General features: G+C 40.2%; 2 protein-coding genes across 3 annotated transcripts; both read left to right on the top strand.

The window, feature by feature from the left end:
* The first annotated feature begins 623 nt into the window (after window positions 1-623).
* On the top strand, window positions 624-10,728 carry mdc1 (mediator of DNA damage checkpoint 1). Its single transcript, XM_067509443.1, has 12 exons — window positions 624-719; window positions 1,411-1,572; window positions 1,680-2,273; window positions 2,358-2,436; window positions 2,557-3,806; window positions 4,248-4,310; window positions 4,414-7,577; window positions 7,932-8,075; window positions 8,966-9,148; window positions 9,279-9,404; window positions 9,709-9,819; window positions 9,976-10,728. Exons 2-12 carry the CDS (start codon window positions 1,437-1,439, stop codon window positions 10,177-10,179), a joined length of 6,054 nt encoding a protein of 2,017 aa, XP_067365544.1. The 5' UTR covers window positions 624-719; window positions 1,411-1,436; the 3' UTR covers window positions 10,180-10,728.
* Window positions 10,729-11,993: 1,265 nt separating this feature from the next.
* Window positions 11,994-24,729, top strand: si:dkeyp-77h1.4 (uncharacterized). 2 transcript variants are annotated; one of them, XM_067509492.1, is made up of 11 exons: window positions 11,996-12,217; window positions 15,945-16,010; window positions 16,369-16,389; window positions 16,509-16,784; window positions 18,191-18,311; window positions 18,461-18,636; window positions 18,878-19,020; window positions 19,393-19,540; window positions 19,720-19,901; window positions 19,995-20,087; window positions 20,783-24,729. In XM_067509492.1, the coding sequence occupies exons 1-11, from the start codon at window positions 12,160-12,162 to the stop codon at window positions 21,479-21,481; spliced, it is 1,983 nt and encodes a 660-aa protein (XP_067365593.1). In that variant the 5' UTR covers window positions 11,996-12,159; the 3' UTR covers window positions 21,482-24,729. The 2 variants fall into 2 exon arrangements, with proteins under 2 accessions (XP_067365594.1, XP_067365593.1); XM_067509493.1 differs by lacking the exons at window positions 18,191-18,311; window positions 18,461-18,636 and having other exon boundaries at window positions 11,994-12,217.
* Window positions 24,730-27,790: the final 3,061 nt, after the last annotated feature.

Genomic DNA, 27,790 nt, shown 5'->3' with positions numbered 1-27,790 from the left:
ATACATATACATACATACATATATATATATATATATATATATATATATATATATATATATATATATATATATATATATATATATATATATATATATATATATATATATATATATATATAAATAACTCATATATATAAATTCAGCTGCAGTAGCTGAATCAGAGCAAGGCTGCGGGTCCTGACGGTTACTAAGCCCAAGACTCCTGAAAGTCTGTCCTGAGCAGTTTATTGAGATTCAACAACACCTCTTTAACCTGAGCCTGAGTCAGGAGAAGGTGTCGGTTCGGTGGAAGAAATTTTGCCTGATTCTACTGTCAAAGAAATCCTCTCCATCTGCCCTCAGTGATTACAGGCCAGTAGCTGTCACATCACACACCATCAAAGTTCTAGAGAGACTGGTACTGTCACATTTGAGGCCTCAGGTGAGAAACGTAAGTAACTTATGTTATTAAATGAACAAAGACAGAGGACAACTCTGGTAGTGGCATAGTGTGCACGGCGCGAAAATACTTGTCTGAACTATGACGCTTTCGGGCATTTTCTGCCCAATCAGATGCGTTTTGTTGAAGATCGACGCTAAGATATCCAATACAAACCCACTTCCGGTTGTTGTGGCCAATCGCTTGCTGCTGAAACGCCAATTTGGGGCGTTGTAAAATCTTTCCAGGATGTGCACGAACACATTTGTTTATCTTCTCTAAGCACTCCAAGACGTGTGGGGTAGGTATCAGAGAGCAATCCTTTTCTCAAATATTAATGTAAGCATACGTAAAGAAAAGAAATGCCTATACTGTGAAAACAAAGTGTGTTTGAGTAGCATTAAACTCTTTCACCATAAATTGTGCGAATTACAGTAAAGCTACTAACATAGTGTAAACATCCTTAAAGAGTTCATTAGGTTCGTAGTTTTCTTTCATCTAAATGATATTTTAAAATGAAATGTCTGCTTAATTGACAATGAAGACTGTCTTAAATGCTTGATTTGACGTGAAATTTGTTGATATTTACGTTTGAAATTTCCAAACCGACGGTTAACATCTTTCGTGTTTTAATTCTAATGTTGACCGGAAGTGGTATTGATGTGAATTGATGTGATTTTGACATACATGCTACACTTGGAATAAAAGTAATTCTCGCGTTGCGTAGCGGTATTTAGATTAGTGGTAAAGATAGGATGTTAGCAAGCATATCAGAGAAGTGGAGACCTAGAAGTCTAACTTACAGTCAACGTTTAAAGCACGACTACGATAGAGATCACCAAATTAGCCGTTTAGGCTAACGTTAGCTGCACAAAGTTACTGGTTAGTTTATTTGGCTACGTCCAGGCGAGTTAGCAAGATAACACTGTACTCGATATTATATGTTAGCAATATAGTATAATTAACAACGTGGCTTTGTTTACGATTGGCAGCCCTCCTGGCTTACCCTGTGTGAGAAATGGATTCTACTCAGATGCTCAGTGACTCCATCTTGGAGTCAGATGATGAAGAGAATGAGCAGGAGAATGAAAATAAGAGGAGGCGACCACTTGCTAAACTATACATCTTAAAAAATCAACATATGCCTGAGACTGGTAGGTTGTTTACTGTGGCTGCTATTCACCAGTGGTTTGTTAATTTAGCAGTTTTCCTGACTTGCACTAACATGCATTTGTTACTATGAACATTTTCTCTCATCCAGAGTTCCCCCTCTTTGTTGGAGATAATGTGCTGGGCCGTGACCCCAACTCCTGCACCCTGCCCTTGCCAGCACCCTCAGTATCCAAGCAGCATGCTATTATTTCCATCTCTGTCTACAGGAGAAGACGCTCTCACAGTGAAGTAGATATAGAGGCTTTGGTTTGGGACCTAGGAAGCATGAACGGAACCCACAAAGGCCGCATAAAGTTGACTCCTAATGTACGCTATGCCCTCAGTGATGGTGACAGTTTGGTGGTGGCAGACATCCCATGTCAGTATGTCAGCTGCGCTGTAAACACAGTCTTGTCTCAGGAGGACATGAGGACACCTGTAAGCAGAAATTTGGGTTCGGGGGTAAAGGCCAGGTTGCCAAATGCCTCAGGAGAAACAAGTGGTAACACGAGCATAGGAAGCAAGAAATGTGTAAACAGCACTTTAAAGGCCGGAATGTCATTAACACACACTCCTGTCAAGACCAGTTGCTTGTCCTTTGAGCAAACTCCAACTCAGCCACAGGGGACCCTGGTCCCAGAATCTGACTCAGACTCAGATGATGAGATAAGAGGAGGAGGAGCCAGAGGGCACAAGCCTCTAGGTAGGTAAATTTAAAAAATTGTATTAAGATAAAACAATATTTTTAGTAAGATGTTTTACGAGGTCATCTTAATATCTTTTGCAGTGTCTGATTCTGACTCGCATAAGTCAAGTCCAATTTGTTCTACATTTTTGAGTCCAACAAACAAAATTGTCCCAGAAAGGTAAATTAGCAACAACTTCTTCCAAAATAAAATACACTATGTATGTTACTAATAAAAGACATAACCAATGCAAGTATGTGCTGCTGTAAAACTTTTTTATTGTTTTACACCATTTAACAGTGAGGATGAAAGCCCAATTACACCATCTTCCTCCACTAAAAATAGCCCTCTTAAAGATGTCAGCTTAAACAAGGAGGAGACAGATCTAAATGAGGGGCAACAGCAGCAGACGAAAACACAGGCACTTACCATTCTGGAAGACAGTGAAGAAGACCAAGGAAAGGAGGAAGAAAGAGTGACACCAGAAGGGACGGAGTTTGATAAAAATGGTCAACACGCAGCAGCAAAACAAGAAAGGAATGTCAGTCTTACTGGAGATGAATTGCCTGTACCACCACCAGAAATCTTCGCACATGCAACCCCTGTGTTTAACATGGAGAATGACACTGACACAGAGGGAGAGGAGGAAAGGGTGACATCTGCAAGTCTTGTGTCCTTTAACCAAGTCAGTCAGCCACCAAACACAGACCAGTTTCATATGGACAGTGATACAGATAATGAAGACACCTCATACAGAGCCCTTAAAACTGTGCCTAGCTCCAATGACAATAGCAAACCTCCTCATGTTGTTCTGACCATTCAGCCTGAGGGAGTCTCTAATGACAGTGACACTGATGTGGACGATGACACTGCTGTGTCAGATGCTCCCACAAAAGCAAAACCTATGTCATTTCAAAGCACACAAATTGCTGACTCTTCAACACAGCCAAAAGAATTCTACCTAGACAGTGACACAGATGTTGAAGAAGAAATGAAAGGAGGAGAGTATGAAAAATGTAAACCAAGCTCTAAAATAGATGCATGTCACACCAGATTAGATGAAAAGTCAGTTGCATCTAAATCCACCCCTGCTGCTCCTAGGCTGCATCTAGACAGTGACACAGATGATGAAGCAATACCAACCCCATCTCTCAGTAAACCCAAGATGGTGTTTTCTGCCACAGAATCAAGTAGTACTGCAGATGCAGAAGCTGAGTTAAATATTCGTCCTGACAGTGACACAGATGTGGAAGATAACTGTCTTGTGGCTATACCTGTTGCTGTAACAAATTTGTCAGTCTCTCCTGCTATCGTGTCAGATGCCCCTCTGTCAGATTCCGATGTAAACACAGATGTGGATGAATCCAGTGTGCTCTCTGCTAGGGATATGGACAATCAAGCTGACCGAAGAGTCGATAATGTTACAGATGTGGAGAATAACAAGGCAGATATACCAGGTGAAGACCAGATCCCTGACCTATGCAGAGAAAAATCACCTGGGTTGCTCCTTCCCCTGCTGCAGAACTGCTCCACACCTCTTCAGCTTTCAGGTAATAGGTTTTCAAATTGACAAATTAAAGTTACAGTATGTAACTTTTTCATAAATACTTAGTAGACATATATGTCCCAAATTGCTTCTAAACGTTAAAGAAGTTTAAAAGAGCAAGCCTGGCACTTCTAACCAGTCGGAGGATTTCAAGGATTTGCAGCATTCTTATTTATTGTAATTTGATTGTCTAACCCTTAATGGCAGAATGTAGCAGACAGTAGAGCATAGTTGAGCAGGGGGAGGGTGAACTGGGCTGCCATAATACATTTTTATACATAACTAGATATCAAGATATGCTTGAAAGGCACAAACAATTTAGTTTATATTTGCAGGTAAAGTATAACTGTTTTTCTCAATTTCAGTATACACCTTGATCTACTGTATTTGGGTTGGGCATTTTAACACATTTTTAATTGCTATTTTTCTTTTGAAATGGTTTTAGAAGGAGAAGTTGCAAACATGGAAACCCAGGCATTCCTGAGTCCCTCTTTAGTTCCAAATAGATGTAAGCAAATTACTTTTAAAATGTTCTTATTGCACATAACAATATTACTTATTTAACCTTGCATAAACTTTCTTACTTTGTCTATGTTGTCTCCTTGGTATAGCATTATCCTGCTCAGACAGCCAAGAGGACGAGGACTTTGTTGTGGCAGAGACACAGTCCTTTATTCTTCACACCAGAAACTGCCAGGGTAACCCTCGAGATGACCACATCAAAGACCCCACCCAAGCCTTTGACCTTGAGTATTCTGATGACGGAAAAGATGACAATTCCAGCCATGGAGAATCTTGCCAGCTAGGATTGTCTGACAGCAGCCACTTGCAATGTCAGGCCCAAGTTCTGGCCATGGAGAGCACCCAAACATTTCTCCCTGTGAATAGATATGTGGAAGATATCCAAGCATATGCAGCAATCTCAACTTCAGAGAGAACATCTGCAGAAAAAGCTCCAAATTTGGAAGCTACACAGGCCTTTGGATTGGATGTAGAGCCTGCCAGAGGTTCAGTAATTCCAGAAGAACAAGCCCAGGTAGATTTGGCCCTAGAAGCAACACAGGCGTATATTTCAGAGCCCTGCAGTGATTCAGAAGATGAAACCGGTAAGGATGATACAGAAAACACAGCGGCTGAGGCTGAGCCTTTAAAGTGTCCCACCTCATCTACTCTTGCCATAGCTGAAACCCAACCCATCTCTCTCTTTGAGGAAGAAGAGATAATGGCAACAGACAAGCCTGCTTCTATTGTTCAACAAGTTAAGTCCAGAACACAGACGGAAACAGAAGAAAGAAAAGAAAATGCAACAGTACTTCAAACTCACCAGAGACTCTTTAGTGAAGTCCTGTCTATAGCTGAAACTCAGCCAATAGACAACTTAGAAGATGAAGAAAGTGATGATAAATGTGATGACGAGGACTCATTTCCAGATCCACGAAGAAGAAAAGCAAAGCCACTGCAGCTTGAGGAAGAGCAGACACAACCTCTCACTAATTCGGAAACCCAGTTCATGCACACTGATGTTTGTGAAGCTCAGGCCATGGCTATAAGTGGAAATGAGGAATGTGAAAGTGACATCACAGTTCCAGGTCCCCAAAATGAAGAAGATAAAACTGCTATTGAAACTCAACCAATGAATACAGTAGAAGATAAAGAAAGGGGTCAAGACTTAATTGTAGGTTTTCGAAAAAGAAGAACGGGAAGGGGACTTGAAGAAGGGGAGATACAACTTCTGACAAATTCTGATGTCTCTACCGATGAAATACAACACTTAGCAACAACAAATGTTGGGCAGCCTAAGAGGGTAATGGGGAGGTGGTCTGAAGCTGGAACCAGTGGAGTCACCTTTATAAATAAAGGAAGAACACTGGAAAAATTACACGAAGAACAGCAGGCTAAGGGCTGTGACATTCTAAAGACTCACACAAGGGGGAAGACTAAAGCTTTGCCAACTAACAGAGAGCAGAGAGTGAAATCCAGGCCTCATGAAGAAGAGGAGGAGGTAGAGAAACCTAGGGTTAGAGGAAACAAATCCACAAGGAAAGAGAAAAATGATAAGGAAGTGGAAGAACAGTTATCAAATGAAAGGCCTACTGAAAGTAACAGCTTAAAAAAGCAGAAACCTAAAGGTAAAGAGGGAGAGGAGAAAGGGGCTGTCAACCCTGGGCAGCAGGAAAGACAAAAAATGGAGGAGGATGAAAGAGAAGGAGAACAGGGGGACACAGAAAGGCAACACAAAGCATATCAACAAGAACAATCAGAAAGGATAGAAAAAGAGAAGAAAGAACAAGAGAGACTGAAAGCTGAAAATGCTGAGAACATAAAACTTGAACACGAGAGAGCAGAGAAAGAGACAAAGGAGCAAGGAGAAAAGGAAAGATATGATCGGGTATTTAGGGAAAAAGAAGAAAAATTTGAAAGGGAAATAAAGCAGAATAAAGAAAGATCAGAGTATGAAAAGGCAGAAAGACAAAATGAGAAATTAAAAAGCAGAGAGATAGAAAAAATTAAAAGAAAGGAACAGGAAGAAAAAGAAAAATTGGATGCAGAAAAGAGGGAACTACAACTCAAGAAACTTGAAAGGGAGAGACTGGAGATAGAAAGAGAGGCCAAGGAAAAACAAAGACAAGAGAAAGAGGAAAACATGGAAGAACAGAACGAGCCCAATGTACCAATAAGAGGTCGAAGAGCAGCCAGAAGAACAATTACTATACAGCCAGATCAAGACGTCCCAGCGAGGAGAACCAGATCTCGCTCCAACTCCTCTAACTCGGTCAGCTCTGAGAGATCTGCTTCAAGCATAAACCCACAGGATAGCAGGGGGAGAGGTCGAGGCAGAGGAGTGAAGAGGGCCAGCGAGCCACCCGAGGCAGCCATTGCCAGAAGCAGCAATAGAAGGAGGACAGCAGCTGGGGGGTCATCACAACAAGAAAGTTCTCCACTGGGACTTCGTTCAAGGTCTAACTCCTCCAATACCCTCTACTCTGAGGTTTCTAGCTCCAGCTTTCAAGTCAGAGGAAGAGGAGGCAGGCAGCGTGGAAGAGGGAGAAAAACGGAGCCAGACTCCATCCCTTTTGTCATTAGTCAGAGTAATCAGAATCCAACTGCCAAACCTGCAACCAGAGGCCAGAAGGGCAAAAAAGCAGAGGCATCCTCTGTCATTTTTCAGGAGGATGACAAAGAGGAGGCAGACTCTCAGCTGGCTACTACCACAAGGAGGCGACAGCAAGCCAGTGAAAATGCCTCTGAACTGGCTGCTTCAGACGACAAAGACCAGACAAATACGGAGGCATGTCATGATAGTGAGGATTTACCTCAGTCTAAAAGAACTGTTAGGGTCCGAGCAGTGGTGAGTGAAACTGTAGTGCCACAAGGACAACCTAATGGAAGTCAGGCTAAAGACAAAAGAATAGGAAGAAAAAGAATGTTGCTGGAAAATACAGAGAGTGATTCAAGCAACAGCTCCAAACTTACCAAAGGGAAACAGAAAGTCCAACCAACAGAAACAAGAGAGGAAAAAGGGAAAGATGAAACAAAAGATGAAATTCCTGTCCAAGTTAAGAGAAGAGGTAGAGCATCCAGTGCTCAAGGAAAGAAGATTGCAAGAGAGCTTCCCCCTAAAGTGGAGTTGCAAGAAGAGGGTGAGAAATTTGAGGTGGAGACGGTTGAGAAGAGAGAAAAGGGGCGGCCATCAGCAGTCCAAAGTAAGAGGCAAGAGGTGCAGGAAGACAATACTGGAACATCTGTCCAGGATGCTAAAGCGGCAACATTAAAGGTGACTTAAATACTGCACTTCAATTTAACCATGCATTTGAAAGTTTAAGGTTTTAAAACTGTCTTGATTGAATCATAAATTAGACAAATGGGAAGCTGAGTAGTGTTTAATTAGTGACCAGGATGTTCTGCTGTCTTTGATGCACTGTCCTCCAGTCTCTCAGCAGCTAGAGCAGTCTGACCATCCCTGCAATAATGAATTAAGTGGTTTGGTGGTCACGCAGTCACTTCTTACTCTTAGATTTTATGTTCTCTGCTTCATTATCTTGTGTATTCAATGCTTTGCCCTTCTCTGTTTTCATACTTCCACTCTTTTGGTTCTTTTTAATTACTTCATCCTGCCTTTTTCCAATAGCCTCGGACTCCAACCAGCAGTGTCTCCCGGAAGCGACAGACATCTTTGGACTCCTCTCCTGTGGCAAAGACTCCTCGTTCCTCATCTGCCTCCCCTGCAGCTGCAGCTGGTGGTCGACTGCGAGTTGCCAGCCAGTCCTACAAGGTCTGCATGTTTGAGTGTTTGTTTTTGTGAACTGTGAACTAATTTTATTGGAGAAAATGCGTGTACAAAGGATGTTTGCTCTTAAATATATTCGCGCAATGAACACATTTAGAGGAATAAAAATAGGAAAATACACTTGTTTACATTCTTGAGGAGAATGGGAGGAAAAGGTTGAGACCACTATTACTTTTGTCTGGACTTACAATAGATATTGGATGTAGGGGCAAACAGCTAACTTAGCTGTGTCCAAAGTTCAAATACACAAGAACCCATACCTTTAAAACTAATGAACAGACAAGTACAATAATTTGTTATGGTTGTAAAGGAGTTAAGAGTTTAAAGGTGTAATTGTCATTTTTACATTCTGGACTCCTTCAGACTTATTGTGCATGTCATTGTTGTCAGTGTTTATGCTGAACTAGGCTAATCACCAAAATATTGGCATGTGAAACTTGGCTAGAAAGAAAACAAGACATTTTCAAATGTGTCACATTCCAGTGTATTAGAATAGTTTGTTGTCCGAAACTGATTTAAAAACGCTTGAGCCAGACACTCCTTTCCACTGGATGCCAAATTTCTTTATTTCCAAACACATGATTAAGGTATTACAATGTTTGGAGCAATGTTTATCTAGACCAAGACATTTGGAATGAAGTAACAGGATGCCCAGTGTACTGTTCTGTGTGGCTAATTTGTTTTAATCGTTTCTGCTCACCATGGAGGTCTATGGCACAGACGAATGAGCGAATCCAGGTTGAGTAGAGGAAACTAAATGGTGGTTTCAGTGTGTGTATGAGTATTGTTTAAAATATGAACAATTTAGAAAATAAAAGTTATCCTTCACAGAACATTCGATCAAAGAAAACTCACTGTATCTGTCATTTTCTCAGGTGCTGTTCACAGGTGTGGTGGATGAAGCAGGCGAAAGAGTGTTGGCTCGTTTAGGGGGCAGCATGGCTAAAGGTGTGGCAGACATGAACTGTTTGGTGACTGATAAAGTTCGCAGGACTGTCAAGTTCTTGTGTGCAGTGGCTAAAGGAATCCCTATTGTCACCACACACTGGCTAGAAAAGGTTAGTTGCTATAATAGAAGGTAAAGCTGGCCCCAGGCCCATTTTTGTCTCCCAAGTAAATGAGTGAATACGTATATATAAATGCTATACCCACTCAAATAGACTCTCTTCCTATCTCCTGTTGTGTCAGAGTGGTAAAGCTGGAAGTTTCCTGCCTCCTGATGCCTTTGTTGTGAAGGATCCAGAGCAGGAAAAGAAGTTCAGTTTTTCTCTTCAGGACTCTCTGAGGACTGCCAGCAGTCAGCCTCTCTTACAGGTACTAGGAGACGCTCGTTCCGTTTTTTACGTCCATATTTCCTCTCGCAGAGTGCCAGTGTGATATTTCCCTTACCAGATGGCCCAGTGGTGGTGGGGAATATTGACATTGAAAAATGAGTCATAGTGAAAATTCAGAAATGTTAGGAATGAGTAGTAGTAAATGTTAGTCAGTAATGTTTTGATTTGTTACATATTCTGAGAGAAGTGTATTTTATTGATTTCATGAGGCGTTTTTTCTAAGATTCTATAAAAATAGAAACTTGTTTACATGTGTATTTTGCCTTTTGTTTTTTTTCTCTTAGGGATACGAGATCCACATTACAAAATCAGTGAAACCAGAGCCAGTCCAAATGAAAGACATAATCTCCTGCAGTGGAGCTACCTTTCTACCCAGGATGCCCTCTTCTCACAAGGTACTAGTTCAACCTGGAGCCCTTCTTATATCTCACCTTAAGTAACTTATCTTGAATTGTGCTACTCAATCATCTCATTTGTGTTTTTTCCAACCTTAATCTGAATCTACGTGGTTATTCCTACTTTTAAAGTTCTATCGCCTTGCTCTCTTTTAGCCGCAGACTGTAGTGATTTCGTGCGAGGAGGACAGGTTGCTATGTGGCCCAGCTGTCTCTGCATCACTCCCGGTTTTCACTGCCGAGTTTGTTCTCACAGGGATTCTTCAGCAGAAACTTGACTTTCAGTCCTACACTTTGTCTTTGCCTACAGCTAACCTGCCACCCACAGGAGGCAAAGGACGAAGCAGGAAGAAGACATAATATCAGCAGGGGGTACTGTAAATAATCATGCAGTGATGCGTTTAAATATGTGCAGGAAATTTGTGCTACTCTGCTAACGTATATCACTTGTCCCGTTGAAAAATCAGAGACCGGTAGAAGCACTATTAAAGTGAAGTGTTTCTGTGAAATATTTGAAGAATGTATTTGCGTAATGCTGCATTGTTGATTGTTCTCTTTAATGTAAAGACATTTTGTATGTACGTTGTCAGCACTGCAAGCATACATGTTATTTTACTAATGTCTGTAAAATGTGCAATGCAAGAGATGTAAGAAACTGTATACATTTAGGAAACCTGATAAAGGGACATAGTCTCCAATTTTTATGTTTAACAATTTTCCTCTCACTCCATTTTTTGCCTTGCCTTTTTAAAATTTCTAAATATTAAATCAGTGTTGCTGCTGTGCAGGGTGTAAAAAGGTACCCATTAAGCTTCTTTTGTCACTCTCCCTTCTCATCCTTCACTGTGCTCCACCCCTCTCTGTACAACAGGAACAACAACCAAAGCAGCATTAAACTGCTAAATTGCTGCTCCTCTCTGTTGTTTGGTAATTCTTTGAGTCAATCAGCTGTTTCGGCAGGTAACCAATCATGAACAGGGAGTTGTATAAATCATGTTTGCAGGGTGGTATATGAGAACTAGTGGAGTCTCTTTTGAACCCATTATCTAAAAAGTATGTTCCCTGCCCTCATAAAAGGTGCATAGTGCCTTTCATGATGAGGTGATCATGAACGTACTAGTGTCTGTTGTTCCTCTGTTTCCATTAGCCACAATCACCTACTCCATTAAGGCTTCGTCCAGTAACATCCAATCCTTTTATCTCCAGGGTTGAGATACAATAAGCACCTGAATGCTGATGCTGCTTCCATGTCAATATGATTTTGTTGCCCATATGATTCCTTTCTTTTGACTTATTGCATACACGATCCAAGCTCTTGCTGTATACAGATCAGTACACTGATTTCACATTTAAATTTTTTTCATGCTCCATTATTGGCGTTTTAAAGTCCCATTCATTTACTTGTAAATTTTAGAACCAAGTTTGTATTTGCCAATTATGACGTCTGAGTTATAAATGAAAATATTAAATATTTTGTAATGACCTGTTTTATTAAGGTATTTATGTGTGTGTGTATTGGGGGTGTATTGATGGAATGCTCTGCTTATGATTTTGCATTGGTTACAAACAAAGCTGGTTCACTCACTTTGTTTTCTGTTAGATTTCAGCCAAATCCCACTGACTTACTCGGCTGAGTTGAGAAATTTGGCTGAGAGGATTTGAAAGTAAGTAAAGCTTGTGCTGCGCTTAATTTTAGATATAAACTCATCATCCGAAGAGCACAGCCAAGTAAAGGAGTTTAGTGTCAGTTTCAGTGAATGCAAAAATTCAATCCTGAAGACGCTGAGTATCTTACTACACTTCTGAATTTTTTTGGGACCAGGAGGAAACAAAGCACTACAAATTTGTTTTACAAATCCAACTTAATTATTCCTGTATTTCTGGCTTCTTACAGGCTAAACTTAATGACAAACTTTTGTACATGCCAAGACCTGTAAAATGCTTCTGTTTTAAAGAAAATTGTTAATTTGAAAGCAATCCATTAAGATAGTTTAAACACACTCATCATTAGCCACTTTGGACAAAGGATCTGGCTCTAACGTCTTTATGAAAACAGAGTTTGCGCTGCATCCCCATCCTCTATGGACTGTCTGACTAAAATCTCTTGAAACATGCCCCCTCCTCACTGTCAAATGACCATAGGTGTCTCTGTAGGGGCGAAGGGTGGCCGATGTTTCCCGACAGGAGTCGAGTGGCGCCGAGTGTGAGCAGAGCCCGACATATTCTGAACATCTTCCAAATGTTGAGCCCGAGTCGTGAAGTGCTGTTCTTGAGGGGGGAGAGGTTGAACGGGAGGGAGACGTCGGGGGAGAAAACAGGCATACACGCAGATTGTCACCTATGAAAACATCCAGACATCTCCACAGACCGCACCGCAGCTCTAATCAGCCAATTACAGGTAGGTGACATGCTGAGTGCTGATTTTCTTGTCATAACACACATGTGCGGATGTGTCCTAAATTTGATTGGTGCATGACGGGTTAAATTCTGCAGTTTTTTGGTTGATGCGCTTATCGGGTATTCGCCCCCGGAGGTGAGTGACTGGACTTTGTACTGTAAGGTTTATCACCAACATTGTATTGTCAGTGAGGAAAGGTCTGAAAATATGTTCCTCCAGTTTACTGACTGAACGGAGCTGGGATGGGGCCGGCTATGTCCTCAGGTTATTTTTAATAATGTCCCAGTGTCCTGGTGAGATTCAAATAAGCAAAAAAATAAAATCCAGATTATTTTGTAGGGTGCAAGCTTCATTTAACAGCTAAGATGAAAAGGCAGGTTCAGCTTAAACTGGTCATTTATAAACCTTAAATGAAAATCTGAAAAATCTAACTATTGATATTATTACTCTTCTTATGGTTATTATAAGAAAATGTCAATTTAATATCCTTACGCCATTCCCCCTACCTTTAGGAAGGTTATATTGTCCAATACGTTATATGTTCTCAGCACTTAGAAGCTTAATAGCATCCATTATCTGGGAGTGTGCTGCAGCCTGAGGGCTCTCTGGCTGTGTCACCACCACCTGCACTGTGCTGCTCACAGACGGTGGCCAGAGATGCATGAAGATCCAGACAAACATGAGACACAATATCTCAGCCAGCCAGTCTTGTCTGCAGAATTCACTATTATATGCTCATGCGATTGTCAATTCTGCATGTAGCTGCTATACCCACCCACCCCATCCCCCATGTCCACTGATTTCAAAGAATCTGACAGGTGCAAACAATATGGTGGAAACCTGTCTTATCCTTAAGTGCAGTGCAGCCAGCTTTAGACAAAAAGAGCTTGTGAGCTGCTGTGACCTTCCTCTAAAAGATAAACTTTAATATATTTTTTGGAATATGTATAAACATAGCTTTTCTAGTTGCTTTAGTCTCTTTTACCTGCACCTTCTAGTTTCTGTCATTACCAGCTGGGATCCTCAGAGTGGAAAATTTAAGGTTTTGTAATTTAAAATGGACTTTATTTTGACATTTGTGGCAAAGGCATTTGTGTGTGTCTGAGCACATCTCTACCATGGCCCCTCATCACTTGATGCACTTTACTCCACATTCTCTTCACCAGTTGTGGAGAGGAAAAGTGAAAATGAAAGAGAAATGATGATGCGTAAAGACACAGAGGTTGCTTTGTAAGTCGCCTACATCTGCAGTCATTGAAGGCATTTCTGCCTCTTTAAAGACCAGTAACAAAGACCTGTCTGTCCTTCCAGTAAGCAGGGACTTTAGAGTTTGAAGGAACACAGGCATAGGCTTTGATTTCAGAGTGGGATGCACTTGCTTGGATTATATAAGATAAGGAGGAGGACAGGATAAAGGAGACATGATGAGGAGGGAGAAAGTGAAATGCAAAGAAAAATGAAAATGAGAGCAATGCCCCATGATATGGATCTGTGATGTGATGGAAAGAAAACAAGCGATGATAGAGAGACATAGAAAGTAAAAGAAGGCAGCAGAGGAGACTGGGACACTTGAACAGGGTCGTGATGATGGTGGAAAACAAACACTTGAAGATGCAGGAATGGTGACTGAAGTGATAAAATAGGAGAAAAGGCAAAGACGGATGAAACGGGGCATATGATCCAGTGAGATAGAATAAATATCGAGTAAAGCTACATGAAGCGAGAGAATGTCAGGGAAGGATAGCAGATGGCATATTTGTCAGTGCCCATGGTTTAAAGGACAGCACATGAATAAGGGTATAATATTGCTTATGTGCATGTGTGTGCATGTTGTAGCCTTAGTCAAACAGATTCAAAGGAGAAGATTATGGAGTTTCATGGACCCAACAGAGAAACAGCAGATTGGCCAGGGTTAGTCTGTGAGGTCTACTGTTGGGATGAACAGATGGACCTAGTTCACTGCTCCCTTTCTTCAGAGCAGATCACCACTAAGTCTCAGATTGCTGTATTAATTAAATACAGACAGCTATGGGGTTCAACAGTCTTTTGGGGGAAGAGCAGGTGGAGGGTGGAAGTTATGATGCAGTGGCTTCAAAAAAGGGAAGGCGTCCTCAAACAATGATGGGGACTGCAGTATAATTTGAGTAGATGACTGTAGCAAAGGACACTAAGTTTTTGTTGTCCAAGACACGCTGTTCAGTGTGCAGCTTTGCTCTACATTTTCTTTCAGAAACAATACAACCAGTGGGATTTTAGGCTTTCTGCCCAGAGTGTGGGGTGGCACACTGAGGCTTGCATGAGGCCCTCTGAAACAGCAGCTCTGATTGTCTGGTCATGACTCTGTAAAATGTTCTCATTTAACAATAAGAAACAACGGGGACTTCTCTGTTCTTCTTCTTCTTTAAAAATATCTTAATGTTAAACACATACATACAGAAACAGACAGGTGGCATACGTATAGAAAATGAACACGTAGGCTCATCCACCAGTGTGCTTTGTAATTTCCACTCCGGATGGGATGTGTTGTAACGTTTGCTGTGTTACAATGAGACAATTTAATCTTTACTGCATGTTTATTGGTTGCTGCAGCATGTGGCAGTGAGCACTGCAGGTGTTCTCTCCAAGTCACCTCCTGGGTGTTGTAAATGCAAACTGCAGCAAAATTGCCGTTGCACACACTTTCTTGTGTTCCTTTAGATTCTTCCGTTTGGCAGGAGGCGGTGCACATCATCAAAATTCCCTTAGTGTTGTAGTTAATCACAACAATTCTCAGAAAGTGTCAGAGGTTGTTGAGGAAATTATGTTCAGCGTGCGGCATTCCTCAAACTAAACATTGCTTTTTAGAAACAGCTCTGTCATTTCTCAGATCATTAGAAGTATTCTGTTTAAATCCAAGCACATAACCAATAACCCATCCTTCACAATGACCCAAAACCATATACTTAAAATGGAACGGCCACTTTAAAAAACACAAACTTTGAGACATAAATTTATGAGCACATGACCCTGTTTTTAAATTGAGTGCTGTTATGCTATTGCGATGTGATGGCAGTGACTCTGGCCTTCTCAACAAAAGTTGCACAACATGCTGTTTATTAATAGCTTAAATCCAATAATAATCCCAAGGCAACGGAACAGAAGTTCAATTTAAAGGAACTGCTATTTCCTCTGCAGATAGTATCTTCAGGGAGGGTTTTAGGATTCTTTGTGTGATTAGATAGCCCTATCGAGGTCTCAAAGTACCTTAAAGAACATACACAGGATGAAAAGAAAAGATTGGGAGAAAGCCAAGCTGACCTCAAAGACCCTATTAAGACACTTTTATATGAGAAGATCCAGCTTATGTCCCCTTCATAGGTTTTCACGCTGTCTGTAGCAAAACCATCAATAGTATTAAAGACATGCATAAACTTTTAAATGCATGTAGGATGATTATATTGTGTGTGACAGTTTACAGTTTAGAGTAGTCACATTATGTAATGGAGGAGCAGTTAATATCCATGGCTGACTGACAACTCTGATTTGCCTGTAGGTGTAATTTTTAGCGTGAATGCATGTCTGTCACTACACAGACTGACAAGCTCTCCATGGGACCCTTTAGCAACTGGACAGTAGCTAATCCTCCCCACTTTGATTTTTGCCTTTCTAGCATAAAGACAACAAGGTCTAAATTTGGATATGAATGTACAAAACATATATGCACACACTTTTTCTTTTCTCTTTCTAGACCGTAAACAATCAGCGAGGATGATAACAGTCAGTGCGCTCGCTCTCAGCTTCCTGCTCACCGTAGGTACGTAATCAAAAATGGACAGGCTATTTCTTCAGGTAGTGACCTGGCAATATGAAAATTGTGTCTTTTTCCCATATCAGTGTGCAGTCAGACAATCCAGTGGTCATGCTACACTTTAATATTTAATAAGAAACATTGTTTAAGGTTTTGTTTAAGGTAAGTTTGATTGACATGGAACCCAAGTTTGCCTTAAGACTCTATGTTAAGCAATTCAGAAGCATTTAGGATAAAAAGTGCTACAGATAGAAAAATACAATTTCTATTTTGATTGAGAAGGAATGGACTACAGTTTAACACCAGAAAAAGTACACATATTATATTGAAAATATTTTGTGTTCTTTTTTATCTTTGTATGCAGCTTTTTCTGCCCCTGTGAAAGGTAAGACTATTGTGTACCAATATGCAATACTGTTTATGATTTTATGTTTATTCCTCATCAATTTTACATTTTTGTATTTGTCAATGACTCCTCCCTCCTTTGTCCATCATATAATCCAGTTGATAAGGAATCTCAGACTCTGTTCCAGAAGGAGGATTTCCACATCATGCTGCCCTCATTCGAGTCAGATGTTGTATATATCAACGGGTCCACTCCGTGGGCAAATGAGGAGGTCCTGATGAGGAACGGGACTGTGGTCCACAGTCGAGCCAAACTTAACCTCCACCACAGCCACCTCATAATCGAAGCCGTGGGCGAGAAAGACGAGGGCACGTACACCGTAAAGAACCTAAGGAAGCCAGATGACGTCAGGCGCATTGAGCTTATCGTCCGAGGTACTTGCTGAAGCTACCATTTATTCTGTGCATTGAGTAATCAAAACCAATTCTCCATTAATCGAACACAAAATGGCAGAAAAGGGTAAAGATTTGTATTGTAATTATCATTTTTTTTTTAAAAACAGCAAAAATGTACAGATATGGAGCTAGAATTTGGGAATATCGGGGCATTTTTACTTTATGAAAATATGTTCTATATCCTTATTTTATATTCCAGTTTAGTGCTCAGCGCTAAAGAATAACTATAATAATTCCATTAACATAATCATTAACTGATTAGCTGATTAATTTCTTAATTGCCAATTGTCTCAGCTGCAGTTTCCCATTGTAAACATAACATAAATAGATGTGCTAGAATCTAACTACTAGTAAAGTACATTTAATGAAGAAGATATTTGAGTTACTTTTACTTTTTCCACTGCATACTTACCTCTCACCTTATGTTACTTGTTAGTTAGCATCTTGATACTTAAGAATGCTTACTTTTTATAAAATAGATGTAGATAGAACAGACTACAATAGTGAAATACTACTCACACATTAATGCATAAAGACATTCATTTCATAGTATATTTAATAGTATAAAACACATGATTTCACTAGTGGGTTTAAGTGATAATACTGATTAACTTTGTAAGTGGATGTTTATCAAGAAAAAGATTTCATATTGATCTCTTGTCATAGGAACGCGGTATCAAATCTCTGCATTCAGCATGCAGTCAGCAGCAGACGAACCCTCAGACATCCTGTTTGTCCTGTGATAGTTACAGTTGTAGCGGTGTTGACTCTGTACTCTCACTTAAGTAATTCTGATGAAATTAGACAAACACACAAATGTCATAGACTGGGGAAAAGATTCAACACATAGGGAAGAGGAGTGGGCTCAAGCCCTACACACATAAAGGCGAGTGTGACTTAGCAATATGTGGAAGACATGCCATATGGAGGGAGTATGTGCTGTGAGATGTGTGTGTGTTTCCGAGCATGCCAGAGCTGCCAGGCAGTAATTATTCAGCTTTCTAACTACCAGCCCACTCCTTTCTGCTTCTTACCCTGCTGTTGTCCTGTCTTCATCTAGTCTTTAGTGTCTTTCCCTCTATTCGGTTTGCATCCCTACCCTCTCATTCCAGCTCACCAGAGATTAACTGGATATTAACTTGATATTTTTGGATCAGTGCTGCTTTGATTCTTTGCAATTTGTCCCCTTTTGTGCCAAGCCATTCCCTCTTCCTCTCTCTTCCTCAGTCATTCACTCTGTCATTTAGCTCACTTAAACCCAATTTACTTTTATTTTGTCCTTTACTTTATTCTGCTACCAATTTCCTGTCTACTGCAATGAACTGTGTTACTTCTTGTCACTCAGTTGAACCCCCCTCACCTCCCCCTCTGCTTTTACGTTCTAGATTGCTCAAATGAGCAGATCATTAAATATGGAGACAACTACCATATTCCACTCCTGGGGATTAATCCTCCCATCACCTTGGAGTACAGGCCAAGTGCTGTGGAGGCAAACCAGACATCTAGGTAGAGTTAGCAAATTACAAAGATATTTTATCCGTAGAGAAACTGTAATGACATTTTCCTTATATGATGTACACGCACTGAGACAGCCTGTCTCAGAATTAATGTGAAAGGTTAAGGAAAGATCCCACTCTCTGACTTCCCCGCTACAGACCGGGTCTGGTTCTGCTGACCCGTACAGAGACATCCAGGGAGGGCTACGAGGGTCGCATCAGCATCAACGAGCGACGTGTCACCCTCAGTGCTGTAACGGGTGCCGACGAGGGTAGCTACACTGTCAGGGATGAACAAGGTGTTGTCAAAACAAAAGTGTGTCTCAATGTCAAAGGTGAGATCACAAATGAAGACAAAACAAATATTTTTCTATCTCCACTGCTCAACCTCCTTTAAATGAGCAGCATCCTCCATTAGGATGTTGTTTCCATTCTCCACCATAATAGCTTTTTAAAGACCCAAATGTTAATGGACTCTAAGAGGCCAATGCATTTTAGATGATCCATGTCCCTGTGAACAGAGCTGTAATGTATTTTTCTCTGTTCTTCCTTCCCCTCTGTCTGTCTGTGCCTAAGATCACCAACACTTTGAGAAACCGCCGTACGGTAAAATACTGAAGATCAACCTGGTACTCAACAGCTCCTTGGTCCAGCTCTACTACAGCCCGAACTATGACCCAACAACCCGCCTACTACTCGACAAGGGAGTATTTACAAATGTAAATTCGGTTTAGTCCCAGTGTTGTCGTTTTTCTGATGTTTGCAGCAGAGATAGAAACATTAAGTATCAAATTTAATAATGTATGTATCACAATTATAGTGGGGTGAGCTGTCATCTCTATTCTTGATTATTTACACTTCCCATTATACAGTGACCTGATAAACAAACAAACTTAACAGCTTTGTTAAGTGCTTGTGTTAAAGGTCAGACCTTTTTCATAATTGACAAAAGCTGCAAATGGAAATTTAATCCACTTTTGTATCAGTGTGTGTTTTTACATTAATTCAGAGTCAACGCCATTTTCTCAGCAATTCTGGGTGTTATGTTCTAACACAAGGTAAACATAAGCATGCCTGTGTTTTTGTCCTAGGCTCGAGAGGAACTGGGTCTTGGGGACCGTCTCTCTCTGGAAGGTTCAATGGTTTTTCTGGATCAGGTCAAGGGTGCAGATTCAGGCGTGTTTAAGGTTACGGACACACTGGGATTCACTGTGTCCACCATCCATGTGGAAGTACAACGTAAGAGTGAAGGACTAAGTTGAAGAATAAGTTAAAAGCCAAAGTATTTGTTTTGTAGTAAAAAAAGAGAGAATAATCACTTCCTTTTGTCTTAGGTATTCTTTTATTGGAATTCAACATGTCAGTTGAATAACTTAGCCTCTCATTCCTGTCTTTTTCTCAACTTTCCCACTATGCAGCCTACAAGCTGGAGTCACTGTACGTGGCCATCATCGCCCTGTTGGGTGTGTTGGTTTTTCTTTTGCTGATTTGCCTTCTGTCATGCCTGATCAAAGTGAAGAAGAGGGCAAAGAGGGCTGCTGCCTTGGAGAAGCTTGCAAAGAATGCTGGCAAAGAGGATGAAGGAGAGGCCTTTAGACAGGTCAGAGGGCAAATACATGTCTGAATATGGGGTCATGAAGTGACTCTTGATGCAGTGAAAATGTATCTCTGTAAATTCTGTACATCTCCTCAGGTGGTGAAGAATATCACCAAACTCAGTGAGGATTCCAAGCATTCCCAGGCTGACAATACAGAAAAATCTCAGAGCACTGAAGTGGACATTAAAGTAAGGATTTATAAAATTTTTCTATGAACCGCTGTCTCTGAGAGGTTTTTAATAACATCTGAATTTAATGCTGTTTTCTGCATTCAGACAGCTGCAGCTTGTTCAGAATGCTGCTGCTAGAGTCCTCACTAAGATCAAGAAAGTGAATCACATCGGTCCAGGTCTCAGATCTTTGCAGCGGCTTCTTGTGTGACAAAGCACTGATTTTATATTATAACTATTGGTTTATGATGCATTCATTGGTTTATGGACAAAATACACCCCTGATCTGCTGCTATGTTATAAACATTTGGACAGCTCAGTTCTTCTGGGAAAGATCTGCACATTTATCACTTGTTTAAAATTAAACATAGAGAAGCAACAATTAGATTTTACAACTGGAACTTATTCCCAGAAAACCTGAGATCTGCTCCAATGCTCCAGCTCTCAGTTCTTTTAAATCAAGGCTGAAAACGTTTCTTTGCCGCTGCCTTTATTAAATTACATTTGGATCTATTCCTTTATACCTTGCACTGCAATAAATCTCCACTGACTTTTATTCCTCTATTTAAATAATTTTTTAGCTTATTATTGTCTTTTCCTGTAGTTTGTTTTGGAAAATATATTGACTTGTATTTCTGTTATGTTTTGTGTCTTCTATAAAACACTGTGGATATCATTCATTATAAATTGCCTTGTCATCTGTTTGAACTCAGGGTCTGGAGGTTTCTTCTAAAGAGGTTGGGGTCGGTAACCTAGAGACCAGTGACTCTGGTGTAGGCTTTAACACGGCCCTCCCCCTGGACACTGACACTGATGCCCCTGATCAAATTCCTGACTCTGAGGCCGTAAGCATCTCTGTTGCTCCTGAAACCAAACCAAGTTTGCCATCTGCTGCTGAGAACAAGCCAAGTGCTCCACCAGCTATGGAACTCAAGCCCAGTCCAGAAGCTAAAACTAAACTCAGCCCAGCACCCGAGACCAAGAAAACCGCTGATCAACCTGCAGACATGAAATTGGATGAACCCAAACCAGAAGCTGTTAAGCTTAGCCCAGCCATCAGCCCTGAGCCCACGGCTTCTCTGAGTCCTGCTGATCCAAAGCCTGCATCCAGCCCAAGCCCAGAACCTAAACCTGCTGCTCTTAAAGCCACAACCCCAACACCTGAAAGCAAGAGTGCCCTGATTCCCACACCTGAAGCCCCAAAGATAACGACACCAGAACCTATTACCAATGGTACACCTGAGCCAGGTCCAGACTCCAAACCAAGCCCAACTGATGGTGATGTTATTGGAAGCTCAGCTCCAAAAGCAGTCCCCCCTAAAACCCCTGAAACAGAGTTGAAATCTAGTGGCTCCATACTAGAGGCTAGTAAAGATGGCACTGTGGCTGAGGATTCAAGCACTACCACCTGAGAACTGCCTCTGCAAAAGCACTAAGGGAGCCATACAGATCGCCTCCATCTACCACCTCTGTAGACAATCGAACACCCCCTATCTACAGTAATAATGAAGAAACCACTAAAACTGGGGCGAGAACTTTGATTAAATATGTTTGAACATAATATTATCTTGATAATGGTATCTCACGTGTCACCTAATGTTTGAGACTTTATTTGGAAACACTTCACGTAACAAATGCAACTTTTGGACCATTAGACATGTTAGTTGTATATAACTTGCAGCCTCCCTTTTGGTAACTTCACAGTAAAACTGCCACACTGCAAATGAAATCCATTGCAGATACTAAAATGTTAGCTGCATATATAGTGTTTTCCTACTTAATGAGGCATTATTTTGAATGGACAGAAACAAATCCCTTTTTGATGAAATAATCTCAACTCTTCTGTTGGCTTTGCACAGTACATACAGTTGTTTGGTGTGGAAGAAACGGAACCATGCGTATGTAAAAAAGGTAATTTTGCAGTCATAAATACATAACAAACTTATAAACAATACCAACATCACTATTTATGGTCTCTTAGACTGAGAAACAGACTCCCTGTGGACAGAGATGATTAAAATGTGTTTTGCAGACTGATCCCTCAAGTCCGGATCAACCCCTTTACTGTATTTGACTGGAGTTCTTTGTGGCGCTAGAAACATCCCCTTATTCTTAGAGTTTAATAAGAAAGTCATGCCAGCAGAAACGTCTGGCATTTAATTGAACTGCTCTGTTCCCATTGGACTTTCCAAATACGAAATTCTGAATTAAAGTTTTTGGAAAGTTCAAATTATGTAGTCAGCAAGCATGCGTCTTTCTTGGTTTTTTGTTCCCTCATTACCCTTGTTTTTTTTCTTGTTAAAGTCCTTTCTTAACCCTCCATTGTTCAGAAAGGTAAGTAAATACCCTTATTTACTTACCTTTCTGAACAATATTTTAAACTGCTTATTTCTTGACTTGCTTCAAACTAGATGTTTGCTCCCAAAAAAATGTTTTTGTTGATAGTTACAGAGAGGAGATCTAGTGTTTTTAATTAGAAAAAGCCTAAACATTTATGGTTAGCATGTTCAAAAATGTTCTTATGAGGCCTTTATACATCTCTTACATCTCTCTCCCAATAACATTGTCCATAATGAGCTGCTGTATGTGACTTTAAAGGTAGCTGGCTAATCAGTCAACATAAGTGAATCTTTAATTAGTTAAAAGATTACTGAAAGTCATTCTGATACAGAGGAGGTGTGCAGATACTACAGTATTTCATTTGACAAAATGCATGTCTCTACCTCATGTTTTAAGTGACCACTAAGAAAAACACTGACAGTCCAGGTTAAACTCACTGAAACTTTTCAGAAAAGCACAACAGCACAGTTATTAAATTTCAATCAAATGATCAGTGAAATGTAGGACAACTAACAAATAACTGACTGATTTTTTTCAATAAGTAATTTAATATCAGGCAATATATCAGCATTTTAATAAGCCATAAAATGAGACAGGTCAGATTTAATACTTAAATCAATAAAAAAATTACAAACCACTGAAAATCAAGGTGCGTCAGTTTTGAATTGACAAACAGTGTCAGACTTTCATGTCACATACATTAAAACAAAAAAGTTGATAAGATGCTGAAAAATACTGAATATGTCTTATTTTCAGTGCCAAGGAACCACAATCTTGGCAATACTGAAAATGCTCTTTACACAGATGTACAAGCAGATGCACAACTAAGACACATACACCCCATCCTTGTAAATATTGCATGTGTCCGCCAGTTAAACCCCCTTAAGGCTGAATGTCTTTAGCATATAGAAAGTTTTATGTATTGTACTGTACAATAAGAAAAGAAAACTGATTTACATTTCTCACAAACCTTAAATCCAGAATATAGACTATATATACTATACACTATTTACACTAATAATCACTAACGCCTTGAACTCATTTAAGAACCAAATATTGTAAAAATCAATCAATACTATATAAGGTCTTTTTAGACTCATGATCTGCAATTATTACCATTCCAACCTAATGATTATCACAGTGTAGAGCATCTCTCACAGTATGTACATGTTGTATAAATTGCGTTTAGCCTCTGTCACTCAAAACATTGACTGCAGCATGCCTAAAACATGTCCTGGATAGAAACATTATTGTCATACAGTTGTTTGTGTTTGTGTGTGAGGCCAGAGGAGTGATCTATGCATAGCCAGTTTGTACAGAATTAAACTACTGAACTTTATGTGAGCTTCTTTGTCTGTTGTACGATATTCATGTGCCTGCTCAAAATGCAATATGAAGAAAACAAGTGCTGTGTTGAAGTCATGAGTGTGAATGTGTTTAAACCACATGAAATTGTAAAAGATATTGTAACTTTGAGGTATTTTAGTGATTCTTGTCTTGATTTTACTGCCTAAAAGGTATCTTGGATAGTCAGCCTGTTTTTATGTCAGTAGTTAAACTCCTAATGGCACATTTCTCTTAATGATATCCACAGATGAAGAATATTTGCACACCTGAATGAGTGAATTGATACCACTGATGGCTCTATGATATGCTAATGTGTAGGAAATATGTGAAAAAAATGTAAAAAAACAATGACAATAATAATGAAAGTTGAGCTTTTGGGTTGCATAAGGAGTACTGGGTGTGCTTGATCTGTAGGCGCGGGTGTTTTTTATTTCCAGTCTGTGGCACAGTTTGGAGTATGTAAATAAATAATAATAGTAGCAGATGAGTGACAAAACTTTGTGTGGGAAAACCTGGGGGTTATGTTGTGATAAGCAATTGCTGAGAGACTGCTATAACCGCACTAATGCGCACCATCACGACTCTGTATCATCAGTAATTGCGATACCAAGCCACACAGAGTGAGTAGGGATGTGAGAGAGGCAGATTATGTGAGATAGTTAGAGCATGGCGAGCCTTTGGTTTACACATTACCAGCATCTTAAAGAAGGCTCAGCATAGTGAAATAGGAGTAAATATGATCTGCTCTAATAACTTGCTCATAAAAACCACTAATGTTAATACCACTGGCATTTCTTGCACCATGTGAGTTGTCTCTGCCCTGATCCACTCTGTTTATTCTTGCTGTTTTGGCCTGAGTGTGGTGTGACGTTGCACATGTTCTCTCTGTACTCCTTTTTTTGCACAACACTTCACACAAATGTTTTGTAAAGGAAAAACTAAGAATAAATAAAAGATTATAGTGTTTGCTTCATTGTCTTTGATTTCCTACTCTCTCAACAACAAAAGTGCCGCACAGTTTATCCTCAGAGCTGTCCATTCTATTGCGGTCAGTTATCTCACTCAATGTCAGTCAGGATTTGCTGTGTGTCATGCACCACTGTCTCACCACAGGTCCCACTAATATCACAACCTCACCACGACATGTCTTATCACAAAAGGCATAACAACAAATATTTAAAATAGGCCAAATGTAACACCATAATACTCTTTCTGAAACATTTTGACAATAAATAAATTCAAGGTCACCACATTTATAATGCTGAATCTTACAAATGTATTCAAGTCACAGTAAAACTAGAAGTTATATATGAATACAAGAAATAGAATAATTTGGGTTCCAGTAACAGCCACATTACTCATCTTTCAACAAGTAGAAAGAACATATTAAAACTAATTGATCATATGCATTTTTCTTGATGAATCAATTAATTTGTCTACAAAGTGTAAGAAAATATTAATAATTTCCCATAATTGTATTGATGTCTTCAATTGGCTTGTTTTGTCTTGCTAATTCTCCCAAACCCAGGGCTCATTTTCAGTCATTTTGAGTAAGATATACAAAAAGCAGCAAATCTTTCAACTGGAGAAGCTGAACCCAGCTAATTATTTAGCTTTCTTTTTATAAACGTTTTACGATTGATTACGATTATCCTCCAATACTGAACTGCAAGACTGGGACAGGTTGGGGTAGGCTGTCTCAGGGTCAAAGGTCAGTGATGTATCTAATAAACCAATCAAAATGTATGTAAAATGAGATGTTGTTTTGCATGTGGTGTCTCAAATGATGTGCATATACATATTGGGTAAGGTATTTTTTTCATATGCTTACATATCCTGTAATGACTGGGGCCGACAAAGTGGCCAGAGCGAATCTCAGTGTCCACCTCTGCTGGAAGGATGAAGCTGATTTAAGACCTGCTTGAACAAACACTGTCGCCTCAGCCATGCAGCATTCCCTTTCTATTTGCTCACTAATGCACTGACTGCCTTGTGCCCTTTTCACTTTTAAATTAGAAATTGATTTTGACTTGCAAAACCAGTCAAGTCAACTGTTTAGACAATCAATGTCTTTAATTGATCAAATAAGTGCCAGTGAAGAGCCACAACACAGATAACAGGGTTATTGTACAGCTCTGGGATTGGGTCCCTTTGAGGAAAACCTGCAGCGTCATACTGTTTCTCAGCAACATGAAGCTGAAAGAAGTCCAAACAAAATGGTAATTTCATCAGTCACAAGTAGGAGCAGGGAAGTTTTATATCGGCTCAGTGACCCGACACAAACCCACATATTTCCGTTATACGGCTGCTCAAAGATGTTTTTAAATTGCTTTAGCAAGTCCAAACAATTGTCCACTTCCTCCTCTCCCTAGACTCAGTCATTACCCAAGCTATGTATAGTTACAGTATACTGATGCCAGTTTTGAGTGAAAACACTTCCCCACTTTGAGTTTAGGACTTTCCTCCTCAGCCAGTTTGCTGCTGAGCACTTTGATTGCTTTCTTCACGTCTGTCCCTTGCTCTGCTATTGCTCTGTTATTGCTCGTCTTTCTACGCTTCAACTGCTGCGGTTGTTTCTGTCTCTCTCTCCTCAGTCGCTCTACATCCTTGCACTCATCCCTCATCCAGGAAATGATGGAGGTTTTGATTTCTTCTTCCAGGTCATCAAATCTGTTCTGAAAGATGAAGGAAAAGATGAACAGTTACTGGTGGGCCTCAGCAGAATTGTTATGAATGCATCCTGTTTCATTTGTGTCAACCTGGAAAAGAGTGTGTTTTTTTGTACGGACAACAGTACCTCTACTTTTTCTGTGCCACTGGTTTAAAATTCTGAGTTTCCCTGCCCACAAAGTTTGAACTTTCAAATAGTCACATTATAAGATCAAATGTATCTCATGTCAGGTGTTCTACAGCGGCATGTGAAAATCATAAAACAGGAAGCTTACCTTCAGATCATATAAAAAGCTTTTATTACGTTTTTTGTTGGTGTCTTTTCGAGTGACTTTGGTCCATTTCAGTTCCCACAAGCAGAACAATCAAGAGGACTCTGGAGAAGCTGCAATGAATTGAAGAATTGAAGGGAATAAGAGAGAGGGACAAAGTGAAAGGCATGAAAGTAAAACAATGGCAGACATGCAGGGGGAGAAAGAAAGAAAGGGAGGGTGAGAGGGATAGAACACATGCCAGCACAATGACTAACAGTCAGACTAATAGAACTACAAGCACATACATTCAATCAGAAAATTAATGGGTAAATGTATTGACAACTACACATCAGTATTAACAGCCTGATTTAAGAATGCATCCATCAAAAGTAGAGGGAGAGGTGGGAGATGTGTGGCTGCCACAAAGGCTTGCTTGGCTGGCAGCAGCAATTTATAGCAGAACAGACAGATGAGTCTATTTCTGTCTGCCAGTATTGAAACAAAAAAGAATCCGGCCGTGGAGAAAGGCAGCCAGTCAGTCACATATTGTGTTTCATACCAGGAGTTGTTTTGCCCAGTAGGGAAACAATCCATGTTTATTTTTTCATGTCGCCTCTCCAATCTCTGAGGTGTGAAAAGGACCTTGAACAGTAACTATGAGCTATTACACTGAATAGTTTGATATTTGTATTAAAGAGTGATGTTTAGCTATCTGTACTCTGCTGGGTTTTATATTGCAACAACTGTGTTTTAATATCTGCATTAAATCTGCCTTTGTTGTGTCCACTTATATAAACGATTTCTATCTCTGTCATTTTCTTTCCCTGTCTCCCACACACAAGGGGGTTAGGCTGGGGAGGTGGGGGCTCTGGCTATGGCTACGTGCACTGAAGCAGCATTTCTGCAAATGTTCCTCATCTATAATTCATGGTACTGGGTCCTGGCAGGCGACTGTGCTGAGCTAAGGTTGAGCTGAAACCTTGGTGCACTACAGTATGCGGCAGGTGAAGGGCAGACAGACAGGATGATTCAATAAATCACAAAAGCCTACTGCATGAAGTCCTAGAAAATTGCACAGCAGTTTTGGAAAGAGAATCAAAGCCGCTGTGA

This window comes from Channa argus, chromosome 7 (genome assembly GCF_033026475.1).
Source record: "Channa argus isolate prfri chromosome 7, Channa argus male v1.0, whole genome shotgun sequence".
NCBI lineage: Eukaryota > Metazoa > Chordata > Actinopteri > Anabantiformes > Channidae > Channa > Channa argus.
This window is presented reverse-complemented; position numbering and strand designations above follow the sequence as displayed.

What these genes read in the sequence shown, in the direction of transcription:
- mdc1 (XM_067509443.1), top strand. Translation starts at nt 1,437, where the DNA reads ATGGATTCTACTCAGATGCTCAGTGACTCCATCTTGGAGTCAGATGAT. An exon ending in AACAAAATTGTCCCAGAAAG is followed by an intron (nt 2,437 to 2,556) that starts GTAAATTAGCAA and finishes ACCATTTAACAG; the next exon opens with TGAGGATGAAAGCCCAATTA. An exon ending in TTGCCAGCCAGTCCTACAAG is followed by an intron (nt 8,076 to 8,965) that starts GTCTGCATGTTT and finishes TCATTTTCTCAG; the next exon opens with GTGCTGTTCACAGGTGTGGT.
- si:dkeyp-77h1.4 (XM_067509492.1), top strand. Translation starts at nt 12,160, where the DNA reads ATGAAAACATCCAGACATCTCCACAGACCGCACCGCAGCTCTAATCAG. An exon ending in CAGCTTCCTGCTCACCGTAG is followed by an intron (nt 16,011 to 16,368) that starts GTACGTAATCAA and finishes CTTTGTATGCAG; the next exon opens with CTTTTTCTGCCCCTGTGAAA. An exon ending in GAGGCAAACCAGACATCTAG is followed by an intron (nt 18,312 to 18,460) that starts GTAGAGTTAGCA and finishes TCCCCGCTACAG; the next exon opens with ACCGGGTCTGGTTCTGCTGA.